The 23,818-nt window shown below is 38.9% G+C and overlaps 1 protein-coding gene across 1 annotated transcript in view; it reads left to right on the top strand.

Annotated features, from left to right (window-relative positions):
- Positions 1 to 23,818, top strand: part of CNTNAP5 (contactin associated protein family member 5) — a gene marked incomplete at its 5' end in the record, with an annotated part of 262,361 nt that overhangs the window by 225,038 nt on the left and 13,505 nt on the right. The window contains 5 exons of the mRNA XM_083865251.1: positions 1,810 to 2,028; positions 7,778 to 8,017; positions 9,330 to 9,558; positions 22,003 to 22,129; positions 23,486 to 23,570. Of these exons, the coding sequence (XP_083721377.1) occupies positions 1,810 to 2,028; positions 7,778 to 8,017; positions 9,330 to 9,558; positions 22,003 to 22,129; positions 23,486 to 23,570 (900 nt within the window). The remainder of the gene's footprint in view (positions 1 to 1,809; positions 2,029 to 7,777; positions 8,018 to 9,329; positions 9,559 to 22,002; positions 22,130 to 23,485; positions 23,571 to 23,818) is intronic.

Here is a 23,818-nt window from a genome sequence, read left to right as displayed (position 1 = left end):
TTTATTTTTTCAACACTGATACTTATTTTTTTTGCTCTTTATATAGAAAACTACTGGTTAGATGGGTGTTTTTAGTTGAAAGTTCAAAAATTCAATGCAACCATTCTGATGGTTACATTTATTTCCATATCAGTAACTTACCCAGTCTGATGCAGCCCTAGTGTTTCAAAGGAACTCAGTGTGTATGGTACAGCTACGAGGTGAGAGTTTAGGAAGGACAGGACACTAATAAAACATAAGTTAGTCACAGTTGTAATGGATCTTGAATACTTCAAAATCTATTAAGTGAGTGCAGTGTAACTGCTACTCAGTGTATAAGGAAAATAGCAGGGAATTTAATTAGTGAGAATTTGCCTCACTCCTGTACTTATGACTTCAAATATTTATTAGTGACAAAAGAGTACGGAAGCTTTGACATGAAATATGACATGTGTATTCCAAACTCTGTCAAGCTTAGGGAAAACAAACAGAGTGCTATGCATTTGATAATATGCTTGTAATAACCCCAAAATAAAATTTAATAAAACAGGGCCCCAAGGCCCTTTGATTCATTAAACCAATAGTAAATGTCATGGTGGATTATCACAAGGTAATGAGGTGTGATTTACTGTTAATTGCACATCAAGGTCCAATTTGGTTATACTTCAGGGTAGTGCATTTTATTCTCAGGGATACAGAAGTGAAAATGGCATCAAATATAACAAATACTGTAAACTAAGAGGATTGTTAAGTGAAAGCTTCTGGGTATGTGTTACAATTGTACTTCTAGAGAAATGAGTCATTTAAAAGTTTGGGAAAAATCTTTTAGACTTGGGCTTCTCATCAGTAGTTTGTTGTTGTGCTTCTTGCTGCCAGATGGAATTTGCAGCCTAAAGGCCTTGTATCAAGGAAGCTCCATGGAGCAGCTGTTTCAAAGGGAAACAACTTTTTAGCAGATGCAGGGGCTCAGAATAGATCTTTGTCTATCCCTGTGGAGCATTTCCTATCTTAACTATCTAAGAAGCAGCTTCCAAAACCAGACTTAGACAATTCTTGGGGCTTGAAATAACAAGGTTCTTAGGAATTTTCAGTCCATAACCTTCTGATGGTGTGATGAGTGGATCTGGTTCTTGGTCTTCGTGGTGCATTTAGCATTTTAGGAAGAGGAAAATAATCAGTAGCAAGAATTTTAAAAAGTTCTAGCCCCTTTTCAGCTTCCTGCAGAGCAAGGTGGACTCCTGGACTTTTGTTTTTCAACTATTGTCCTGTTTCTAGGAGCATTATTATTTCTAGATGTGTGTTACATATATGACTTTAGCATAGGATCACTTATTAAGTAGTTTCAATCATTTACTTTTTCGTGCATCTTGGCAGAAAAATGCTTGTAGGATTCTCTCATACCACATGCAGCCAAGTTATGTAATGGTTAATTACCTGCATTTTGAAAGATCTAGTTGCAAAGAACTTCATCCTTTCTCCCATCTTAGCATTATTTGTCCAAAACCTTTTGGGACTGTTGTGTGACTTTTGTACAGCATTTGGCACTTTTACTTCAGAAAGAGGAGTGCCATTGCTAGAGCACTGTGATTTTTATAGCAAAAAAAGATGGGTACCCACAACCAAGCCTAATCACAGCAGAGATCAAACAGTGAGGCTGCAGGCTTAAATTGATCTATAAGCTGCTGTGTAGGAGATGGGAAGTAAATGATCCTGTGCTATTTGCTGACATAAAAGTTAATGGACCCTATATTTATGTAAAATTTCTTGATGTCAAAACCATGATTTAATTGAGACCTTCACATCCTCTTCACATCTGTTTATCTATTCCAGCCCCTAAGGAGATCACCTTCTCCATAGATGTCGGGAATGGCCCCACAGAAGCCACTGTGCAGTCTCCCACAGCCCTGAATGACAACCAGTGGCACTACGTCCGGGCAGAGAGGAACCTCAAGGAAACCTCTCTGCAGGTGGACAACCTCCCCAAGAAGGTCCTGGAGGCCCCTGCTGAGGGACACTTCCGCCTGCAGCTCAACAGCCAGTTATTTGTAGGTAGGGACAATCCAAGGATGCCTGTAGAAAACAGTATTTCATAACCTTTGGTGATGAATGCTTTTATCTCACCATTGAGCTTGCATGTGGTGGCTTGATTTTGCTTTCTTTTCTTCTACTCCTGTTACACAGCAACATGAAGTAAACCCAAATTACTCTCTTTACACTCAAAGCACAAAGCTTAGTTTAACCATGGTATTTTTAGGGTCAAACTCTTGTAATGTATTTATTTCCAAAGAGTTGATAACCTTTCTTCTTATGCAGCACTGGCTGTGTAAAATGTTGTAAAAAATGTGACCTCTCTCTTTGGGAACATTGTAAAAGTGAAAAACTTGTCATACAAGTTTCTGGGGCAAAGCCTGAAAACAGTATGGTCTTTAAAGTCTGTTCCTTCAAGCATGCCTACCAAACCCCTTATCTGGCTGGAGAGTCCATGAGTGGGAGAAGTATGAATATATTCAATGCAAATGCAGGTGTTTCACATGAAAGTGATTTTTCAAAGAAGAAAAAATAAAATTAAAAGAGTAAAGAAAAATCTCTGCATGTATTTTTTTTACTTACCGCCCTCACACAAGAAACCTTGATGGGACTAGTTTGTATTTGATAATATGACAATGGATTGTGAAGGGAATTCTCTCTTTTCCATATTCAAAAGCTGTGTTTCTGAGTAATCTGTTCAGTGATGGAGTGGGATGTAACTGTTCCTATGCAGGGTCATTCAGGTAACCTCTGATTCCTTCCTTAAAATGGATTTTTTTACTTAGCTGAAATGCTGTACCAAGCCTCTGTCTGTCAATGCATTTTAATAAAGTTTACTTCTATATTCATACCCTTAGATTTAAGTAGCTTTTGGGGTATTCACTTGAGCATTTTATTGTGTATGTGTGCAGTAATTACTGGGCTCTGAACATAAAGAATTAATCTGTTAATAAATAGATATGGCTGCACCAATGTCAGGAGTCCTTCCCACACAGCTATTGATTTATATCTAAAATGATCTCTGTTGGACTCAGCTGGAGAGGAGAACTCACAGAAGGGAGGCTTAAGAAGGTCACAGTGCAAGGTTTCTGTTTTCTGGTATGAAGCATGCTGCTAATCACTTGTTTTTCAAATACTACGTTGATCCTAAGAACATATTCTGTGGGAAGCCAGGCCTGGAGGCAGCATGCTTGGGCTGCCAGACACCTTAGAAACATCAGAAAACTTAGCCAACATACTGTTTTCAGTTAAAAAATTAAAAATTTAGTGAATGAATAGACTTTGCAATTTTTTGGTTGTTTCTTTCTGAAGGACTAAATATGATGGGTTTATCATAGGCCATCTGTTAGCTATGCCATGTATGTCAACTGCTTACCATTTCACATCTGAAAAGCAGTATCTGCCTGTAAGCTTGCTGCTCAGCCTCAGCAAAATTAACAGGTTACCTACATGAATTTCATGGTGGTTTTGAAGTGTCATAATTGATGAGTTGTGTAATGAAAATCCATGGTAGTTAAGGACCTCACCAGAGCAATGTGCCAACAGGAGCCCTGGTGCTCAAAGACAAACACAAAGTCCTGCACTTGCTGCAGAACAACATCAGCATCCCCACAATCTGGGGACTGAGTGGATGGGGAGCAGCTCTGCCAAAAAGGTCCTGTTGGTTTTGGTGGAGTGAATTTGAACCTCATCTGAATGTAGCTATGCTTTAAGGAACAGGTTGGAACAGCTGATTCCAGCAGGGACTTCCAACTGATTGTACTCTGATTGTAGTGAGTGTTTACAGAAAACTCTAGGATATTTATTTCAGCCAAGAGGTGAAAAGTTCTCACTGTGCAATAAATACATTACATTCTGTTGGCCATCCATACTTTTACTGAACCATGAACAAAAGGGACAGAAAAACAAATGAGTTTGGGAGTGCTTTTTCAGGCCTTAATGCTGCCATATTGAAGGCCAAAATTATCTGTGACTTGTTAAGTTTTCCTGGGAGCTGTCAGAAGAGTTGGAAACCTGGACAGCCTTCTGATTCTGGCACTATTTGTCCCTGGGTGCTCCAGGGAAAGTGGCAGAAGTCCAGAAATACACAGATGTGATATAGTTTGTCTCTACTGAAAAGTCTCATTTGAATTTCATAATAAAAAGCTACTGATTTAATACCTCAGCCATGCAGAGAGAGTTTTAACCCATCTGAAAAATAAATGTATAAATGCCATTGTAAAAAGGAAAGAAGCAGCAGCATATTATATTATTCTCTACTCCCCCTATAATCCACAACATATTTGTCTCTGCAGCATTCTGCATACTGACAGTGATTAAAGGGTTTCCAGCCTTAATGACTGTGTGTGGCAGGCTTTAGAGATAGCTCTGTGTGTCTGTGAAGTGGAAGAGAAAAATTACTTTGCATTGCCACTACACTCAAACAAGCCTGGATTTTAATGCAGTTAGAAGGGAGTTAGAAAACCATTGCTCACTTTCTTTTAGTGGGTCTTGGGTATCTAACTGGTTCTGGCTGCATTATAATCCTGTCAGAGCATGGATATCGTTGCACCTGGTCACATTTCTTTTGTAAATTTGAAAAAATTAGAAGTGGAAGGAACGAACCTCAAACAAATGTGCAGGCTGAGTAACATCAACTGCACCAAACTGTTCAGTAATGAGTCAGTTCAGCAAATTATTTTCTCAGAAGGGGCAGGCAAAACCCATTCCCTTCAATGGACAGTCATTTTCAGCACTCAATATGCGTGACATGGTTTTGTATAGGGCAGCTCTCCCTGTGGTCCTGGAGTAGTTGTGTCTTTGTCTCCTCTTATGGCGTGGTCTGAGATGAAAGTGAAGGGATGAGCATAAGACTCCATCATGGGGCTGGGAGAGGCTGTCCTCCCACACTACTTTGAGGAATAGGATTTGAACTCAGACTGGTAACATCAGAGAAGCAAAATAAAAATCCTGAGAAATTAATCTGATGTACAAAGCTTTGGTCAGAAGTTTTTGTGGTATTTGTTTGGTACGTTTAGGAAATCAGCAAAGCTAAATGCTTGGGTTCCTGTTTTTTTCTTGGGAGGAAGTAAGCAAGGAATGAATCCTTGGGTGAATCTCTTCTGTCTGTTGTAGACAGTCCAAAGGTGACATAAACCAGAGAAAGTCAACATCTGAGAAATGTTCTCTGGAGACAGAGAGAAGGAATGGAAGGAGAAGAAGGAATTTATTTACTGATGTTGCTTTTAATGCATTTCTACACACCTTGGAATATTTTGGAGGCCAAGAGGAAGAATTAATGCCTAACTCTTTGTGTATCCTGTATGCTTCCTAGATATTTCAGCCTGAGACTAAAAAGTGTGACTTCAAGGTCTTCTGAGAAGCACCATAGCAAGTTCTCCTGTTCCTGATTATGATTCCTATACTTCTCTGCCCTTTCCTTTTCTTTGTATCAGTTACCCAAATGCTCCTAATACTTTTTTTCAGCCTCCCTAATCCAGTTTCTACTAACAAAAAGTCCTTTGTTTCATGGGTTGTTTTTTTTTTTTTTAAACAAATCCCCAACTCATTGCTAGAATGTTAATTACTTAGCCAGTTGTGTCACCAAGCTATGCTGTGAGTGCTCAGTTGTGAGCTTCTTGGCCCCTCCTCTCAGACTCTCCCTTTCCTTTCCCAAAGGCTCCTCACAAAAATTCAGCTACATAAAACCTTGCTGAAAAATGCTTGGCTCATTTGATTGTCACCTCCACTCAGCAAAGTACAGCCTTACATTTAGGTCTCATCCATTAAAGTCTCTAGTCCACCAGGCTCCTATCAGAGTTGGAAGAATGTGCAAAGCCTAAAGTGAGGAATAGTTTTGTGTGTTTGTTTTCAGTTTTCCCTCTGCTTTGCAGGAATGTATATGAAGGTTAGGTCTAGTCAGTTGAAGAAAACTGCCCAAAATAAGCAATAGATTTGCTTAATCAATGCTTTGTGGGTCTAGGATCATATAGCTGGTCTGTGTTAAGCTCTACACTCTCCAGAAGATAGGAGAAGAGTGAGAAACTTTACATGGCTTTCCAAAGTGCTTTAGAGAGCAATAAGAATATGAGGTGTGCAATAAACATGACACCCATAGAACAGATAGCAATAGGTTTTACTTATTTTATTTATGTTACAGCTGGGATTTTTGTGTGTGTGCAGAGAAGAGGCAAGGAAACTATCATTCATCCTTGTAATATTTGTGGTGGCCTCCAATGCTAAAGAAAACAGAATAACCAGTAGCCTTAAAGGGAGAAATCCCATTTCTACTTACATGGACTTAACTAAAATATCTGTATGGTATGTTTTGTTTTGGGTCAAAATCTCCAAACAAAAGCATTATGTGTGCAGTGCAGCAAATGCAGAAAGCCTGATTCTTGTTCTCAGAGGGCCTTTAAAATAAGTGAGCTAACATTTACTCACCTGAAAAAAAATACCTGGCTAAAGAGGATCTTGAAGATATTTATTTCTCTGAGAAATGCTCATAAAATGAGCATGAAATAAATGTGTCTCATGCATACTATCTATAGTTCAATTACTTTAATTTACATCCAGTATTTCTGCTATTAGTGTTCCAGAAAGAAAAGTATGACTGAATGGTGTAGTAGAACACGAGGCCTTTTCAGACTGTTGCTAAATTCTCTTCAGTTTGCAGAAGTCTTGCTTTAATTAATTTATAGAAAAAACCAAATGCTCTTCTGCTAGGGCTTATCAACTGATGTAATCTCTTAAGTCATACACTATGAAAGAGAGACAACTTCTACAGAAGAAAAATAACTCCTTTCATACTACTTTTGCAGGAGAATCACCAATAAAGCTAGCTTTTAAGAGTCTGCAAATGCTGATAACTCCTGAACCAGAATTAGATTTCCTAGCAGCAATCAAAATTGCAGTATCTTCAAAAGCAAAACATTGGCAACTGTCAAAAAAAAAAAAAAAAAAAAAAAAAAAAGCGCGTATGATAAGAAAAATGGTTATATTTTCATAGAGAACCTCAACAATCATCATTATTATCATTCTCAGAGATTACCTCTTATGGAAAAGTGCCTTCACTGTAGCACTGTTAGCAGTTTCATTTGACAGATATGAAGCTAGTTAGCCTGTAGAGACTGAACTGCCCTCTTGCATACAGGTCTGGTCTTCAGGAAGAAATGCAATTATGTTTAGCCATTGTAATAAATAACACACCTGTGAACTGAACTCGTGTTTCAGGCCTACAACAGCCGTTGACATGCAACACATCAGGCTGGGCAGTCATGCATAAATTCAGACTCAAGTCATTTCCCTTCAGCAGCAGGCTTGTGCTGAACATGATTCATCCCTGCTATCAGGACTCATCACCATGTGTAACTCTCCTGCTGGTGGCATTAGGGTGTTGTTTGTACTAAGGCAACAAATAGGAAAAAACAACAAAACCCCAACATTTTCAGTTTGGTTTTCTCATGTATTTGGTGATATGCAGACATAAGATAAAGAAGTTAATCTTTCTCCTAAATGAATTTGTGGTTTCAATGCCAGACAGGGCAACAGATAAGCCAAAAAAGAGAAGAATGACAAAAAGAAAGTGTCACATACAGCTTTCTAGTTCTTTCATGAAAATAGACACCTTTAGTTTCCAGGGCTGTCCATCAGTCATCTTTTGCCACTGTGTGCATTGATATATTTTTTTAAATTTGTGGATTCATGTTTGTACCTCAGGATTGAACTTCATGGCTTTGATTACTGTGCAGACTCACCAATGAGTGCATGTCCATTTTTCTCTCTTTCTCAGGGGGAACAGCTTCCAGACAGAAGGGCTTTTTGGGCTGTATTCGATCTCTGCATTTAAATGGACAGAAACTTGACCTCGAGGAGAGAGCTAAAATGACACCTGGTGTTAAACCTGGGTGCCCAGGACATTGCAGCAGTTATGGGAACCTGTGCCATAATGGAGGAAAATGTGTGGAAAAGTATAATGGTTACTTCTGTGACTGTACCAACTCAGCCTATGAAGGACCTTTCTGCAAGGAAGGTAGGCAGCAAGATTTGATCCCAGGACTGCAGTGGTTTGTGCAGCAATTCTGAATTACAGCACCATTTCACCCCTGTCAGCTTTGTCCCCTACATTTCAAGATGTTCTATTATGAGCTGTCCCTTCAGTCTTCATAAATGTTTATCTTAAGCAGGCTCTAACACCTCCTTTTGTTGACTTCTGTATTGGCTTCAGAAATTAAAATAGTGTTAGTCGTACTGATAAAGTTTACCACCATGATTCCTGTATTCCATTGCACGTAACTATCCCCAGACATTAGGAAATAGGGCTGAATTTCTCTATAGTAGGTGTTTGACCATGTCTGAATGTTTAGATTGCTTGTTTTTTAAACCTCATCTTATTTCGTTCACCTTAACAAATCCTGAAGGGTTTTCTTTATGAACTTTTAGAGCATTGATGTGACAAAAAGAGGTAGTCTTTTTATGTTTGTTTTTTTTTTTTCCATTCCTGCGACAACCCATCCAAACGTTAAGAAATTTTTGAAATAAGCATGAAGCATTCAGGAGAAAACTGATTTGCATGGTTCAGTCTTTGGTGAATGTGTCCTCACTGAACCTTTCTGGTGGCTTATAGGAGATGCTGTCAACACCAGAAAAAAGCAGGGCAAATATGGAACAGCTAATTTAGAGAACATGCATTTTGGAACTAACAAAATCACTGCTCAGTAACAGCAAGGTGCAGTGTGAATTTTTAATTTCCATGGCTGTCCCCTCCCTCACAAATGCAACAGGTTTGCTAAGTGGGCTGCATCATCTGCTGGTGTAAATTAGCCTAGTTGTTTAATGAAAACAGAAGCATGAGTTCTAAGGATCTGTGGATGCACAGGTAGATGTTTCTCTCCATTTGATGCTCTCAAAGACAGCTTCTCTTACTGGCTCTCTTTGGTCAATGTGTTGATTTCATAATTAATTTCTTTATAAAGGAGACTGGAAAGAACAATTCTATTGTGGCAGCAAGGCAGAGAATATTGCCTTACATGTCACTGTCAGAAGATGGTTAACAAAGCATTTATTTGGCTGACAGGCATTTGAGCTGTTCCATCTTGTGGAATTCTGATTCCAGCACTGAAATAGTTGAATTTATTCTTCATACACTCTTTTTCTCTGTGCTGGACAAACAATCGGTAAAGAAGGACACACTCTTACGCAAGTGAAGGAAAGGTGATGTCAGCTGTATCAAGGTTGTTTTGAAGTGTTCTACTTCTGAGGCAGTTAGTTTTTGTCCATTTTTGCCTGGGAGATCTGAAAATGCAGTAGCTGAAATAATCCTTTTGGTGTTTATGTGCTTTCAGAGGTTTCTGCATTATTTGAAGCCGGCACTTCTGTTACCTATACTTTCCAAGAGCCTTATCCTGTCACGAAGAATGCAAGCACCTCAAGCTCTGCCATTTATGTGGATGCTGTTGTGTCCAAGGAAAATATTGCATTCAGCTTTCTCACAGCACACACTCCAAGCCTTCTGCTGTACATCAACACCTACTTTCATGAATATTTGGCTGTGATTCTCTCCAAGAATGGTAAGTAGTCTTTATTTGCTACCCAAGGGAGATCAGTGTAACTGTGAAGCTTTTGGGGGTTTTTTGTTTGTTTATTTATTTGTTTGTGGGGTATTTTGAGGGAGAATAGTGTAGAATTCTGCACTGATTTAAGTTCATTTCTGTGTCTTCAACTTTATCCACTTCATGGCGTTCAGCTCATGAAATGGCCATCACTCTTGTTTATGTCCCTTTATTTGGCATTCAGTGCTACACTTGCATCAGTCTTTGAGTAATCATGTTGTTGGGGCTTAAAATGTGCTTTGACTTCCATTTGGCAAGATCGTACAATAGTAATTCCTTGCTATTTATTCCATAGTGAGATCCATTAGGCCACCAAGATAAGGGAATGAGAAATACCATGTACGAACAAGAGCGCTTGGTGCAGAAATATACTATAATTTTATCCTTTGCCTTCTGTCTTGGCACATGTATTGCCCCTCACTGCATTGTTTCAATGGAATAAGGCCATTTTGTCTGAATATTAAAGCCAGAACATGTCAAAGTTTTCAAAATTAATTGACCAAAACATGAAGTGTAAATCCATTTCCTGTTTAAAGATACTTTATGTGAGTACTTTTTGACAATGTGTAAAGATTTTAGGGGCATAGACCTTTATCTTCTCAGTAAAACTCTGGATCCTGAGTCCTTGCAGTGCTTTCAGAAAACTCACTCCAGACAAATGTCATCCTAGACAAATGGGGAAATCTGAATTTTTCAAGAGTTATCAGGCACTGGAGCACTGGACGTGATGAGTAAGTCTATTGGTGAGTCAGTAGCCTGTGGCAGAACAATAGGAAGGTAATGTAAGGTGGTTGAACATGTAGATTTGACCAAATGACCCAGACCACTCTGAAGCCTTGAAAATTCTAAAATAACTAAAATTTCAAGTACCATCAAATGAAACCACAGAAGTTTAAAAATAATAATAAAAAAGGTTTTGTTCTCAATATGGAGTTTGCAGTAGTTTCTCACTTGGTTATGTCATGTGGATAGCATTGAGGCTGGCATGGGGTGGTGGATTAGTACCCTAGTCCTTGGGAAAGGCAACTGGAATAGTAACTGCTTGAATGGATCTTCTCCAAGTGAAGCTTCAGCAGAGAGGTGGGACTACTGAGGTGACCCTAACCCTCTCCTGTCCAGTCCCAGATTTCCATCTCTAATTTGCTCCTGTAGACAAGTGTTTATGATTTTCAGATGTATGAATATTCTAGTGTGTAGCTCCAGGGTGATGGAGGTTGGCCCCTGCTGAGGTAAAACCTTGGAATCTGCTTCTCAGTTACACTCAGGTCTCTTGATGCCACTCAGGCAATTGGAAATAGCCCTAAAGTTAATCACAATGTAATATTCATTTAAATCACCTTTATTGCTGCCAGAGTAGTCTGAAATTACCTTAGAAACATGAGTCAATTGACTTTTATTGATGGAATACACTATAAGCAACCTATAATTGTGGAGCTCTAGAAGGGGGTCTCTAATAGTGCTTGGGGAAGGGGCTGGGATCAAGACATGAGGATGTCCTGTAGCAGCTCAGCAGGAGCAGAGCTTGAGAAAATGGCCTTTCATTTTGTCAGCTGCAGCATCTGCAGATTTTGGCTTTGACTTAGATGGAGACAGGCCCTCTCAGTACATGTGGAAATCAGGTGGAGCAGGTCTTGGCACAGTCAGGCAATACAAACAATGGTGCTTTTCTCAGATCTGCACCTCTTTTTATTCACTTGTAATATGGTGGTAACAGTTGTTTAGAGAGTTGGTGAGATGTCAGGCTCCAAAATTCTGGACTATGAAGTGTAGCACTATATGCAAAGAGTGATTAATATAACTAGCTGACCTTTGTTAACTCCTGAAAGTCTCCTTCAGGATTACTCAGTGCGTGCTTCTGTGACATTTTTACAAGACAGTAATTTATTTCAGTCATGTATATTCTCTGCCTTTTGTCCCAAATGGAATAATTCGTTAGATTTCATGTCCTTTTACTTTTTAGTCTTGTTGGAATTGAAATTATTCCAATGAAAATAGTGTTCATATATGTTACTCTTTCTTCCTCCAAGAGGTTTATGCTTGCCATAAAGTTACTGGACTATGAATATCAATGTCCTTGGTAGCATTAAAAGTGAGTGTGATTCCTTCTCTCTTATTGGCTCACTTTCAAGGAATCTTGCTGAGTCTGACAGTGTATAGTAGGACATAAGCAGGTCCCTGCTGGATAGCTGATTGGTTAAATAAAGGTTAGGCTCCTGGAGAAATGGGAATGGGCATTCTCACTTAGAAGGTGAGCAGTAATACTCCTTCCCATAATCCCAATTCCCTTTCCACTTATTAAAAAAATATGTAGGAACAGTCTATGTATAATTTAATACACCTTTTGTAACTATTTTTGAAGCTACTACTCACGTATTCTGTTATTCCTCTTTTCTATTATCCACAAAATAACTAGGCAAAATATTAGTTAATAAAATTAGCTATGAGAAGAATGTTTTTCCTACTTCTGACTTCTTAGGTTAAATATTTGACATTAAAGAAGTGAAACTGTTTGCAAAGATTATTCATAGATTATACTAAAAGGGTTTATATGAAAGTGACCTTGTATAGGCAGCTATGGTCTAATTCAGTCAGGTGTGAAATATTTCCTAAAACCTATTGATTTCAGAAAATTGTTATATATATGAAATACTTCTAGAAGAAGTTCCCACCTATATAACATATTCCATACCACAGAGTTTGTTCTTACCTCTGATCAATGGGTTCATGTCCTGGAATTTTACAGGTTTCAAAAGCTGATGGCTTTAAAGATGACTTAGGGATTGTTTCCTCCATTAGTTAATATTGATGCCTTGAAATCACATGTGTGATTTGAAAATTGTATGCATATAAGAGCATCTTCCTTTCCTCTCCCATCTTTCATGAATTTTTAAATTACAGCTACATATATATGTGTAAGTATTGCGTATAGATGGGTGTGTGTATATATACATACACATGCACACATGAATAGGTGGGTGTGCATGTAAAGCTCATGTGGTCCCATTGGTCCCACATCCAAGACATGAGCAGTACTGTAATGATTGGCATTTTTAATATCTCTTTCTGTAGAAGTTTCAAATTATAGTGCCCGTTACTAAGCTACAGAAAATGGGTAAACATTTCTAATTAGTATTCTCAATATGTCAATTCACAGAAGATATCCATATCATGGGAAGATACTACCAAGAAAAGAGTATTTTTTTTCTTTTTCAAGTTAGCTTTTCACTGTACATTTTTGCAAATTTGCACAATTTCAGGAAGTTACCAGTACTTTTGTAATATTATCTTTGCTTTGCTCCCTAAAGGTGTAATAAGTGATTAGAGAGAAAAATTTTAAAAGAAAGACTATTTAAACTTTATTTCTCCTTTCTTCATTTTTCATACCCCCCCTGCAAATAATCAAATGGGATATGGATATCATGAAATATGTTGTCTTGAAAATGTTTTCACAAGCCTTTGATTCTTAGTTTTGTTTGCTTTCTCCATGGAAAAAATATGATTCCTAATCTAGAAAAGAAACAGATAGAAGAGAGATAGAATCACAAGCTATGCTAGAGTGATGGAAAAATTATCTGTATTTATTATCTAATCTCATAAGAAATTAAACTATTTGAGTCCTTTTTTTCCACCTTTCCAGCATCTATTGCCATCACACTGAGCTGTGTTCTCCATTTCTTTTGGAAAGCAAGACTCTGATTTAGCACAGGAAAGATTAAATACAAGGAAAAAGACACAGTTAAAAACAGCGGTACAAATGAAAACATCTTCAGTAATTCTTAAGTCTCTGATACTCAGCATACAGTATTACATATAGACTTACATCAGCTCCACTTCCCTGACCTATAAAGTCTTGAAATTAGCAGATATTTGAAGTGAATAGGAAAAGAAATCACAATGTGTAACAGAGGTAAGCTGCTAACACTCTGAAAAAAAAAAGGGCAAATACTGTCAGTGAGAAGCTACTGATTCATTTTTGCCTATAAACTCATTATCTTCTGTAATCTCCTTCCGTCTCTAAGTCAGAAACAGCCTTTCTAATGAATGCATATAAATTCTCCGTATTGTTTTTGCCTTCAAGTATGTTGAGCTGCATTTCCAACAAGCAAATCTTTTCTCACTCAGTGGAAAAGAGATGCAAAAGATCCATTCCGTCTTTGAGGCAAGGAGTCTTTTGATCCTGTTCACACTGTACACTCTGAAGTTTAATGAGTCAAAACTAAAACAGGGAAAATAGGACTTGGGTGGATTTCAGAGGATGATTCTTCTGGTTCTTTTTCCTTACTTACTTTCCTTCCTCTCCTTCCTGTCTTAGTTTTGGGATGTTAATCAACTGCTTCAGAAAGACCCTCTCAACTCTTCTATTGCTGGTGCAGTTGTCTTCTGTTTTGAGAACACCTTGTGCCTTACAGACTTGCAGCAGGCATTGGAAAACCTGCACAGTTTATGTGACTCAAGTGAGATATGGTGACAAGGTTCAAATATAGTTACTTTTAACAGATGAGAAGCAGGAGAAAAAGTCATGTTGGGAAGTGCAAGAGACAGCTTTGTGAGGAGACAAGCAACTGTGAGTGACTGAGGATTGTTCCCAGTCTAGCTCTGGTTCACAGCCATTATGTGGCAGATAGCCTATATGTCTTCTAAATATAATTGCAAGCAACTGTTGTAGTTGGCCCTTGAATTGTTATTTTATTTTCTGAGTGAGGGACCAGAGACAGTTTGATCAGTAATGATGAGTATAAAAGAAATTTTCCGCAGTTGCCTTAAATGAGAAGCTGGCTTTGGTACCATGAGTAGGCAGGGTTGGGGTGGCAGGAGATCTGTCAGCTTATTTATCTAAAGAGAGAAACTTCTGTTGTTAGAAATCACACTGGTCACTTAGATGTTTCCTTGCTATAAGCACACTTCACAGAAAATAGGAATGCTGATTAGAGTTTTCACTTCAAATTCAGTACTAAAAAGTCTTTGAGAAAAGAGGTGGATTTGGCATCCAAACCAAATTTTATCATATGTTTGTGTTAGCATATGGCACTTTAAATTTCTAAGTGTGCAAAACTAACTTGAAAGAAGAAGCTGCCATAACATTCAGCCAAGAACTCTGGCAGATCTCTATCTCCGCTTTCCAAGAGGAGAGAACTGAAAGATCTGTCTCATTAGCAGAATTCATGGACATGTTTGTACTCATGAAGATTATTTTGCCATACTGGAAGGCCAATAGATGTTCTGGAGACCCATAAGGGAAAACAAGGGAACTGTAATTGGATTATGTAAAGCAGGAAAAGTTGAACAGGCTGAATAATTGATCTGTGCTCTGGTTATATACAGACTGACTTTGAACTTACTGTGTCTGGCATAAAACTCCAGACCACCGGCTGCAGATAATCAGCTGGGAAGAAAATGTGTGTTCCCATTTGCTTATAGGAGGTGTTTATCTCCCAGAGTACTTGAGTTCCTAGTTTGCATTTTCCAGCTAATAAGTCATTTTTATTGTTGGATTTCCCTGGAACTGTCCTGAAAAGAATGAGAGGAAGGGCAGAGGGTCCTGTCTGAGTAGATACTCCATATATATGTATAAGTATACACACATATCTATACATATATATACATACATACACACACACATATACATAAATGTTCTTCAGTATTTCTGAAAGAAGGGTATTTCAGAACTCCTTTTATTGAAAGCTTTTAAAGCCTTGAAAACTTATAGGTGCCAACTTTTAGTTACTTTTAATTTAAGATTATCTGTGTTGTGGACAGACTGAGTTGTGTACTAAAGACTGTGGTCCAGCAGAACCATCGAGTTAAGTGCTGCCTTGCAGCAGTGCAGCTGTTTGTACACAACAGAGAGCCTGATACTTGGAAGACTGAGTCTGGGTCCAAACAAATCTCCTCCTCTGTCTTGTATGTGGCATCCCTATTAACATGTTATTTTTTCCCACAGCATGTCAGTTACTCTGTCTACATCATCTTGCCTTTCTTGGTGAAATTGAGTCTTTATGTCCTAGTTTTTCACAAGTGAGAGTGGCCTTCAGGAGCTGCAGGGGGGAAAAGTCTGGAGCAGATGCTTTCAGGGAGATTTAACTGCAATTGAAACCCTCAGTTCTCTTCTTCATCTTTATATTCAGTCACTTTCAGGGAAAAAAAAAAAAAAAAAAGTTAATGTTGCATCACTTTAAAAGAAACAGTAAACACTTCTTCACCAAAAAGAAATACCTAGGAATGTAGAGATAGTGCTAATGACTAATAGTGGGTTTTTTAAATTGCTCCTCCCTCAGAGGTTTGATGTAATTTTCCACTGGATGAATATTCATGTATTTTACCAATGGATAAACTGTGGCATAAAGAAGGAAGACAATTTGTCAGCAGCCATCAAGCTGGTAGATCCCAAATTGTGGCAGCGCTGTGTCTATTGCCTCCAGGGTACATAAAAGCACCACTGTGTATGCTTACCCATGAGCTGAACTGGAGAGACAGTGTTTATTATTTTCCCACATCCATGGGTCAGTCCTATTCCCATTTTAGAGCCAGCCACATCACCATGTATGAGCTGTTTTGTTCAGATAAATGGCCCCTTAAAATCACTGGAATAAGCGCTATGTTTATGCCACTCAGTATGTGCATCATGAGCTCTCTGACTGTGATCCTCTGGGTCATCTTTAGATTTTGCTATATTTTCTACCTTTGAAGCAAGAAGCATCTGCCCATTCCTTGTTAATTGCTGGTCAGTCTGTGTTCAGCCAACTAGCAGCTGGTAGGAATGAGATGTCTGTGAAGGTTAAACACATTTCTCAGTCACGTAAGGGAACCAGCTACATTTATTGATGTTTAAGTGACAATCTCAATCTGGGTCCAGCTGTCTAGCAGGATTGTAAAGTGAACTGAGGTCATGGGCCTTGAGATAGGCTCCTTTTGCTGTGTGTGGTTTTTTTTCTAAGTTGAAGAAATGCAATGTGAAGAGAAAGTGTTGTTTTATTTGTGTTTGTTTGTTTGTTTGTTTTAATATAGAATGGCCTGAATATGATCCTTGAGTCCTGAATGTCTCAAGCATTGAGTGAGAGGCATTCAAATAACTTTTTTTTTTTTTTTTTTTTTTTTTTTTAATTATAGGAAGAGACTTCAAAAAATAGAATGGTAGATTTTTCTTTTAAACCCTATGAAACAGTAATGTCTAAGCAAATGTAATAGCTAAGTAGTGATACAAGCAAACATGTTTTACAGTTTTTCTTCTTTGGTTTTTTTCCATGCAAAACAAATAGCAAGAGTCACCCCCTAAAAAAATGGAAGTACTTTCTTAGTTAAATGCCACTGGACTCTGAAGAGATGGGCTCTGTTCTTAAAATCACCAGCAGCACTTCCAGTGGAGAGTAAATTTACTGAGTAAATATCCCTGGGGAGAAGCTGCTAATTAAGGAACATGTTTCTAAGCCAGCTGCTCCTAACTGAGAAAATGGTGGTTCATTTTTAAATATCTAGGCTATGAAGAGGGACACTGCCACACTGAAACTGTGCAAGTTCCCAGAGATATATTTTGTGGTAGAGATGACTGAAAAGTGTCATCTGTTGTTCTGCAATCAGGAATGAACATTTATACCTTATGAGATGCAAATGGCTTTCAAGCTAAATAATTTAAAATTTTTAATTTAATTCTTTTTCATAATAGCAACATCAGTAGCCTCACTAATATATTCCACCCTTTGTTTAATTTGTACTTTCCTTAATTATTTTCTTTCAGCTATAGCTTGGGTGAGTCTGGAGGGTGTATGTGGTGCTGTAGATAAAATCTGTCAGTCCAACAAGGGTGACTGTCAATTTGAGACAGCTGTAAGAAGTTCTGTTACTCCAAAACACTTTTCTGGGTGACTCTGAGGCAATAAGACATGCAGGGGTAGTCCAATGCCCTTTTATCTAATGCAGTGTTTCAGTATTTCATACATACACATTTTCCCAAAATCAGAGTTGTCAGCTGCCCTGGTTTAAATGTGTAACTGATGTTACACGATGGTGATATATTTGTACATTCTACATGTGCCACCCACATGTGTTCCCTGAATTAACCTCAGCTTCTCTGAGCAAACCAAGATGTCTCACCAGCTGTTCCAGCCAGTTTAAGTCATTAAAAAGTGCTGTTGAAGTTGGCGAGAGTCGTTGGGCTCAATTTGGGCTCATTTAAAACCAGTTTCCATAAATAAAGGTCCCGCAGAGAAGTCTCAGACTCCAACAGATGCCATTCCCTTCCTTGCTGTTTGGTCCACCAAGATGAAATGACACAAGACCTGTGGTCCTGGTGACGTTTGTGACAAGAATTTGACTTAAGAATGATGGATTTACAGACCAAATTCCTGATATCCATTTCTCTTTTCTGCAAAGCTGCTTTACTCTTTTTGCCAAATACCTACCACTGGCTGAGGACTTTCAAACAAGGGAGTCTTTTCCTGAGCTGGAACGCTCTGTGTAACATTTTCTCTTTTCTAGATGATGATTTAAATATTACTATTTGATTTTCAACAGAAGCTTTGGCAGTCCAGAATGAATGTAAAGTTGGCGGGCATAGGCCAGAAAGTCAACAGATTGTTCCTGACATTCTATGCAGGCACTGCTGTAGACATAGACAAAAGAAAGGCAGCACTCCTGGTGACATGTTCAATCAGCACAGGTTTGGGACATAGAATATGTAACACCATGACCAAGCTATTTCTTCACACCGTGCAGTCTGAGAATATTTTTTTTTTTAAAATATTTTTTTTTTGTTCTTCAGATTGAACACTTTGAAATCTCTAACCATTTTTGTATCCTTATTACCACTAGACATAAGAGCTGCTACAGCAGCTTATCCTGAGAAAAAAGAAGCAGTTTGAAGGCACCATGCTGTTCCTGTAGCTGCCTAGAGGTTGGTTATGCTGACACTGATCATTAGTGTTCTTCTAGCAAGTAAAAATGCTGGCCTCCACCATCACTGAAAGAGTATCCTGGGAGCCTTTTGTTTCAGAAGAGCCACCTCAGACTTAGTCACCAGCATGGGATGGCATAAATCATGCCCTTTAGTCTGTGTTTCCCAGGACATCCCTCTGCATGAGGGAAGCCCCAAGAATCCTGTTCAAATGGCTCTTGGCTGTTTGATACCAGGGGGATGTCACTCAGCCCTACAGTTGTGGATTATGGCAGGTTGCAGACTGAAGACCACAGCGGTGTGCAGTGAGTCAGCTTTGACACTGGCAGTGGTCTCATCCCAGCAGCATGGCAGCCCACGTGGAGTCATTTCCTCAGGAAGTGCTGAAAAGAGGTCATGCTGTGCTCAGTAACTCTGTGGCTAAGCTAAGCCTGCCCCCCTCTCAGGCTGCTCTAGAGGCAGAATGCAAAGCTGAAGGGGATGATAACTACAATAATCATGTGTGAATCTACTCTTACCTAAAACTGCTGGGGTAATGTGCCCACTAAAATTTTACAGTACAAGCCCAAAAAGAAGGATATCTTTCTTTTCCTTTCTCTCTCTCCCTTATTGACTTGATAACAATTGCTCCAAGCGATTCAATGTACATTAGAGAAGGAACACAACTGGTTGTGCATTGCTTGAGCATTATGACACTCCAGGTGTGCATGCTCAGACATGGAGAGCTGAAAGGAGGATGACAGGCTTGAATACAACAAGACTGACAGAAATTACACTGCTCATGATTAGTGTGAACTCCTCTTGTGAGGCAAAAATGATGCAAAAACATAGAACAGAGAGCTGGTTTATGCACTGATTTCCATTTGCAGTTACTGACACTGGGCTGATGTGATGGAGAAAGTCAGTGGACCAGATAATCAAAATTCAGAGGACAAAATAAAATTCTTAATAATAATCCTAATTAAAAATCCATTTATTTTGCTTGTCAAATAATAAAATGGCAATTTAATGTGCCAGGAAAATTATTCTGCAATCTGAACACAGAAGTTTAGTATTGATGCAAGGCAAGGTCTCATCTACAATGGTGAAAATTCAAAACACCTTGAAAGATGAGCCCATGTACTTCTGGTTTATATTAATGCAAATTTGGCCCCAGGCAAGATGCCAACTTGAATTCAATAGTTTTGAAGAGCATCTGTCCATAAGAAAAGATGCCACTGGAACTCAAAGCAGTTTGACAAAATCAAATGCCATTCACTGATCTCTTTACATGATTTAAGGTGAAATTGCACCACTTTAGAAAGTAAAATCTATTCTTAATGGATGCCAAGACCCTCCTCCATTGTCTCCCTAAAAATGGAGCAGATGGTTTCTGATTTGAAATCAGTGCTTCCCTGACAAAGTCAATGGGTAAATCCCTGTTTGCTGTGGCTGAGAGCGTGGATAGACTGCATGTCATGCTGGCTCCCTTTGAACACAGATGTGCTGGTTGTTGATCACCTGCATACAGTAGTACTAATTATATTTTATATACATGTGTGTTCATAGCCTTCAAAAAGAGCAGAGAAGTTTTTTTCACATTTATGAACTAAGGTCACAGACCACACCCAGGCCCTGTTCCATTTTTTGCTTTACATCCTTTTTAAAGGCTCCAGGTAAGAGGCAGCCTGTAAAGTGCTTCTGCTGAGACATGATTTTTGGTTTGGCACAGTCTGTTAGACTGTCATATTTTTTAGTTTCAGATTTCTCTGTGTGGTCATCTTGGCTGTGGTGTGCAGGGTCAGGCAATCCTTTGACATTTTATCAGCTCTCTCACTGCCCAGAGCAAATCTGAAGAACTTCCTTTGCACTTGGGCTTCTTTCCTCACGTATTTCTAAAGTGTTTCTAAGATGTTTACACTGCTAATCCCTGCTGATGCATCTTTCGTTCAGCACCAGATAATGTGATTGTGATTTTGGTTTGGACCTTTGAGTGTGACAGTCATGGTGATGGACAGCACCTCCTTGCCCTCACTGTGCAATGAGGGCTGGGAGCTGTGCAGGATGATTTGGGGCAGCTGAATTGGGACCTATAATATCACACTGAATAATTTAGCAGTTTTTACTGACCTTGATGTCTTCACAAACTCCTCTCTAATGTCCATAGCTATGTGCGAGAATTTAAATGCTTTTTATCGCTTTTTTTTATTTTTGCTTTAAAATTTCTCCTGATCCAGTAAACCTCTCAATCAGCTAAAAAGCCTTCCTTCTTGATTTTGGAAGCTATTTTCCTATCCTACAAATCCCAGAGAGTGTCAGTGCTCATCTGGGATATACTGAATTTTGTAAAACTTTTTTTTAAAGTACAGCTCTTACATCCTGGAAAAAGAAAACATCCTGGCAAGGGAAAAGAAGGGGGAATTATCTTAACTGGACTAGGGGTTCCATCTTGAAGGACTACCAGCTTCACTGTGAGGTGTGTAGAGGTGCAAAAATTCCTGATGATTTTCAGAACAGGGAATAAATGCAAGACCATTTCTCAGAGTTGGGGTGCTGTCAGCTTTCATTTTTTTCTTTGGAGACAGTTAAAAATAGCACCAGAAAAGCTTTTTTAACTCTATGGTACCATAGTTCTATGAATTTTGGTTGCCAATGCATAAAAAGAGTTCAAAATGCTAATTTTTTTTTTTTTCTGTCTCCTAATTAATTCTCAGAAAAGTATGCTTGGAAGGATTTTGCCAGAATAGATCTTTTTTCTTTTAAATTATGCCCTATGTAGCTGAATATGTATCTATATCTATAACATCTATATCTGTCTATGTCTATCACCTATAGACAGACCTGTAGCCATTAGTTGAAGGATTAAAGTTCATACTGGATTTCTTGTTTCCTCCTGCATTTTGATTTTTTATGGTGCTGTTATTTATCAGAAGTCACAATGCTTTTTTTGATAGCAATATTGAACGAGATGTCTAGCATTCATTTTTATATGAATTACATTAATTCTTTCAAATATGTTGGAAATAAGGATACTTCTTCATTACCTGCAAGTGATAATGGATGTATAAGCCTTTAACTGTTCGAAATTAAGTTATAATTCTTACAGTTGTCACTTTCTTCTGTGTTGTGTGTTGCATCTGGATGAAAAGAAAAGATAAAAACCCAGCATTATTAGTTTAGTAGAGCAGTGCAAGCCCTGCATGCCCTCTGCTGGAAGTATTCCCTTACAGGATGATGTAGATCAGCTTCTGGCAGTGCTGAATGTCTGACCTGCAGACAGACACAGTCGTCTTTGATACTCATTAAGTTATGTGTTTCCATAGCAGTTTGTTAACCCAGTGGGAAGTAAAGCTCTTCCAGTGCATCATTTTCTTCACACTTTTCATTACAGCTTGAACTTTCGACCTTCTTCTTGACTTATTAACCTTGTTACGACATAGCAATAAAAAAGAAAATTAATTTGTTGTGTAAAGTTATTGAATGATATCACATTATTGACACAGGTTTTATACACTCTATTTTGCTCTGCCTTTAAGGAAGTTTACAGGTCCGATACAAGCTGAGTAAGGATGGGCTCCTCATTTTCACCATTGACTCTGGAAATTTTGCCAACCGAGAGCTGCACCATGTGAAGATTAACAGAGAAGGCAGAGAGCTCGTCATTCAGGTATGCCATGGCTTACGCTGCTGAGTGTTAAATAACACTTCAAGCCACAAACACTGGCACAGGCTTCCCAGAGAGGTAGTGGATTCCCATCTCTGGAAGTGTTCATGGCCAGGTTGGATGGGGCTCTGAACACTCTGGTCTATCAGTGGGTGCTGTCCCTCTGCACAGCAAGAGGGTTGGAACAGGATGATCTTCCAACTCAAGGCATTGTATGATTCTGTGAATTCTGGGAGTCAAACTCCCTGATCTCAATACCTGATCACCAGCAGGAGGCAAAGATTCAGCAGCAGAACAGCCCTGTAGCTTTGAGCAAAGCCCATCTGGACCCTATTCAAAGAGTACCCAACAGTGGTGTTTTCCATTGAAGGGTCCTTCCCTTGCTTCTGACAATCCATGAATAAGAAAACACCTTTGGCCAGAAATTCATCTGGACCGTTGGAGTGGTTCTGTTTGGGTGTGTTTCCCAAGGGAGAACGGGACCCCAGCTGCCTTATCCTCTCACAGAAAAGGAAAAGCTGAGAAAATGCAGGGTGCAGTCACCATGTGCATGGCAGTGCCCCATCCTAGAAACTAGAAGCAAGCCATGCTGAGTGTGACAGCATGAGAGACAAAACCCTTCCTCTGCCTTGTTCCCCTGCATCACCTGCTTTTCCATGGTGGGGAGAATAGGACCATCTTACTGCTTCTTCTGCTTTTCTTCTAAAGCTAATTATAGCCATCCATATTGCAAAACAGGTTGGCTAGATCTGAGCAAAAATCACTTAACAGGGAAGGGTAGCAGAGTCTATAGAGAGGTTGTGTCTTAAGGAATAGAATGAGAAGACAAAAACACACAGTGCTGCTTTTTTTTTTTTTTTTCTCTACAGTTTCCATCTCTGGGTGGTAAAATAACACATCACACAACTACAGTGGGTAGGCCTCATTATCTAAGAAGGGTTATGTTAAAAGCCAGGGTTTTCCTCAAGTACCAGTCTTCTATTGTCTGCTGCTCTGTGGTTTTCTTCTGTGCAGAACTAATTCTTCACAATACATTTCTAGAGTGGCCTCCTTTGAGTGTATTCTGAAGTGACTAGACATGGATTTTGGGAAGCAGAGGGATTTCAGGGTCAAACATTTTAAGCTTTTCTGCAGGGGAAGTTTCTTCAAAGTCCTTTATATGACTATTCTGGTATACCTTTAAGCTTCTCCTGCTAAAATCAAAGCACATTCACTTTGCTATCTTTAGAAACTGAATCACGCTTGGGGGCAGAATTAACTGATTTGCAGCTGAGGATGTTCCCAGAAGTTTGCAGTACATTGAGATCTAGGGGTGTCCATGTGCTGTTGTACTGAAGTAATTTTATTGACCTCTTCCAGGTTGATCAAGTTCTCAAACTCAAACACAACTTTTCTGAGATTGATTTTAAGGCCATTAAGTCACTCACCTTGGGCAAGGTCACAGGTAGGTTCTACTAAAAATATTTGTGATTCGTGAGACGTTACAATGCTGGAATTAGCCTGTGCTGTGTGTTGGGTTTTTCATAGAATTGGGGGTTTTTTTGGATGGTTTTGCTGTAAGAGTTGGCCTGAGCATTCCAATACTCCTATTTATATATCTCATCAATACAAAACTTTGGCAGCTTTACTTGTTTGCACTGATAGCACTATTAAGTACTCCAGTTGCTCCCTCCAGTGAAGTGATTCATACAG

This window comes from Zosterops lateralis (genome assembly GCF_965231275.1).
Source record: "Zosterops lateralis genome assembly, chromosome: 7".
NCBI classification, from domain to species: domain Eukaryota; kingdom Metazoa; phylum Chordata; class Aves; order Passeriformes; family Zosteropidae; genus Zosterops; species Zosterops lateralis.
Note: the sequence above shows the minus strand (reverse complement) of the source record. Positions and strands in the feature narration are given on the sequence as shown.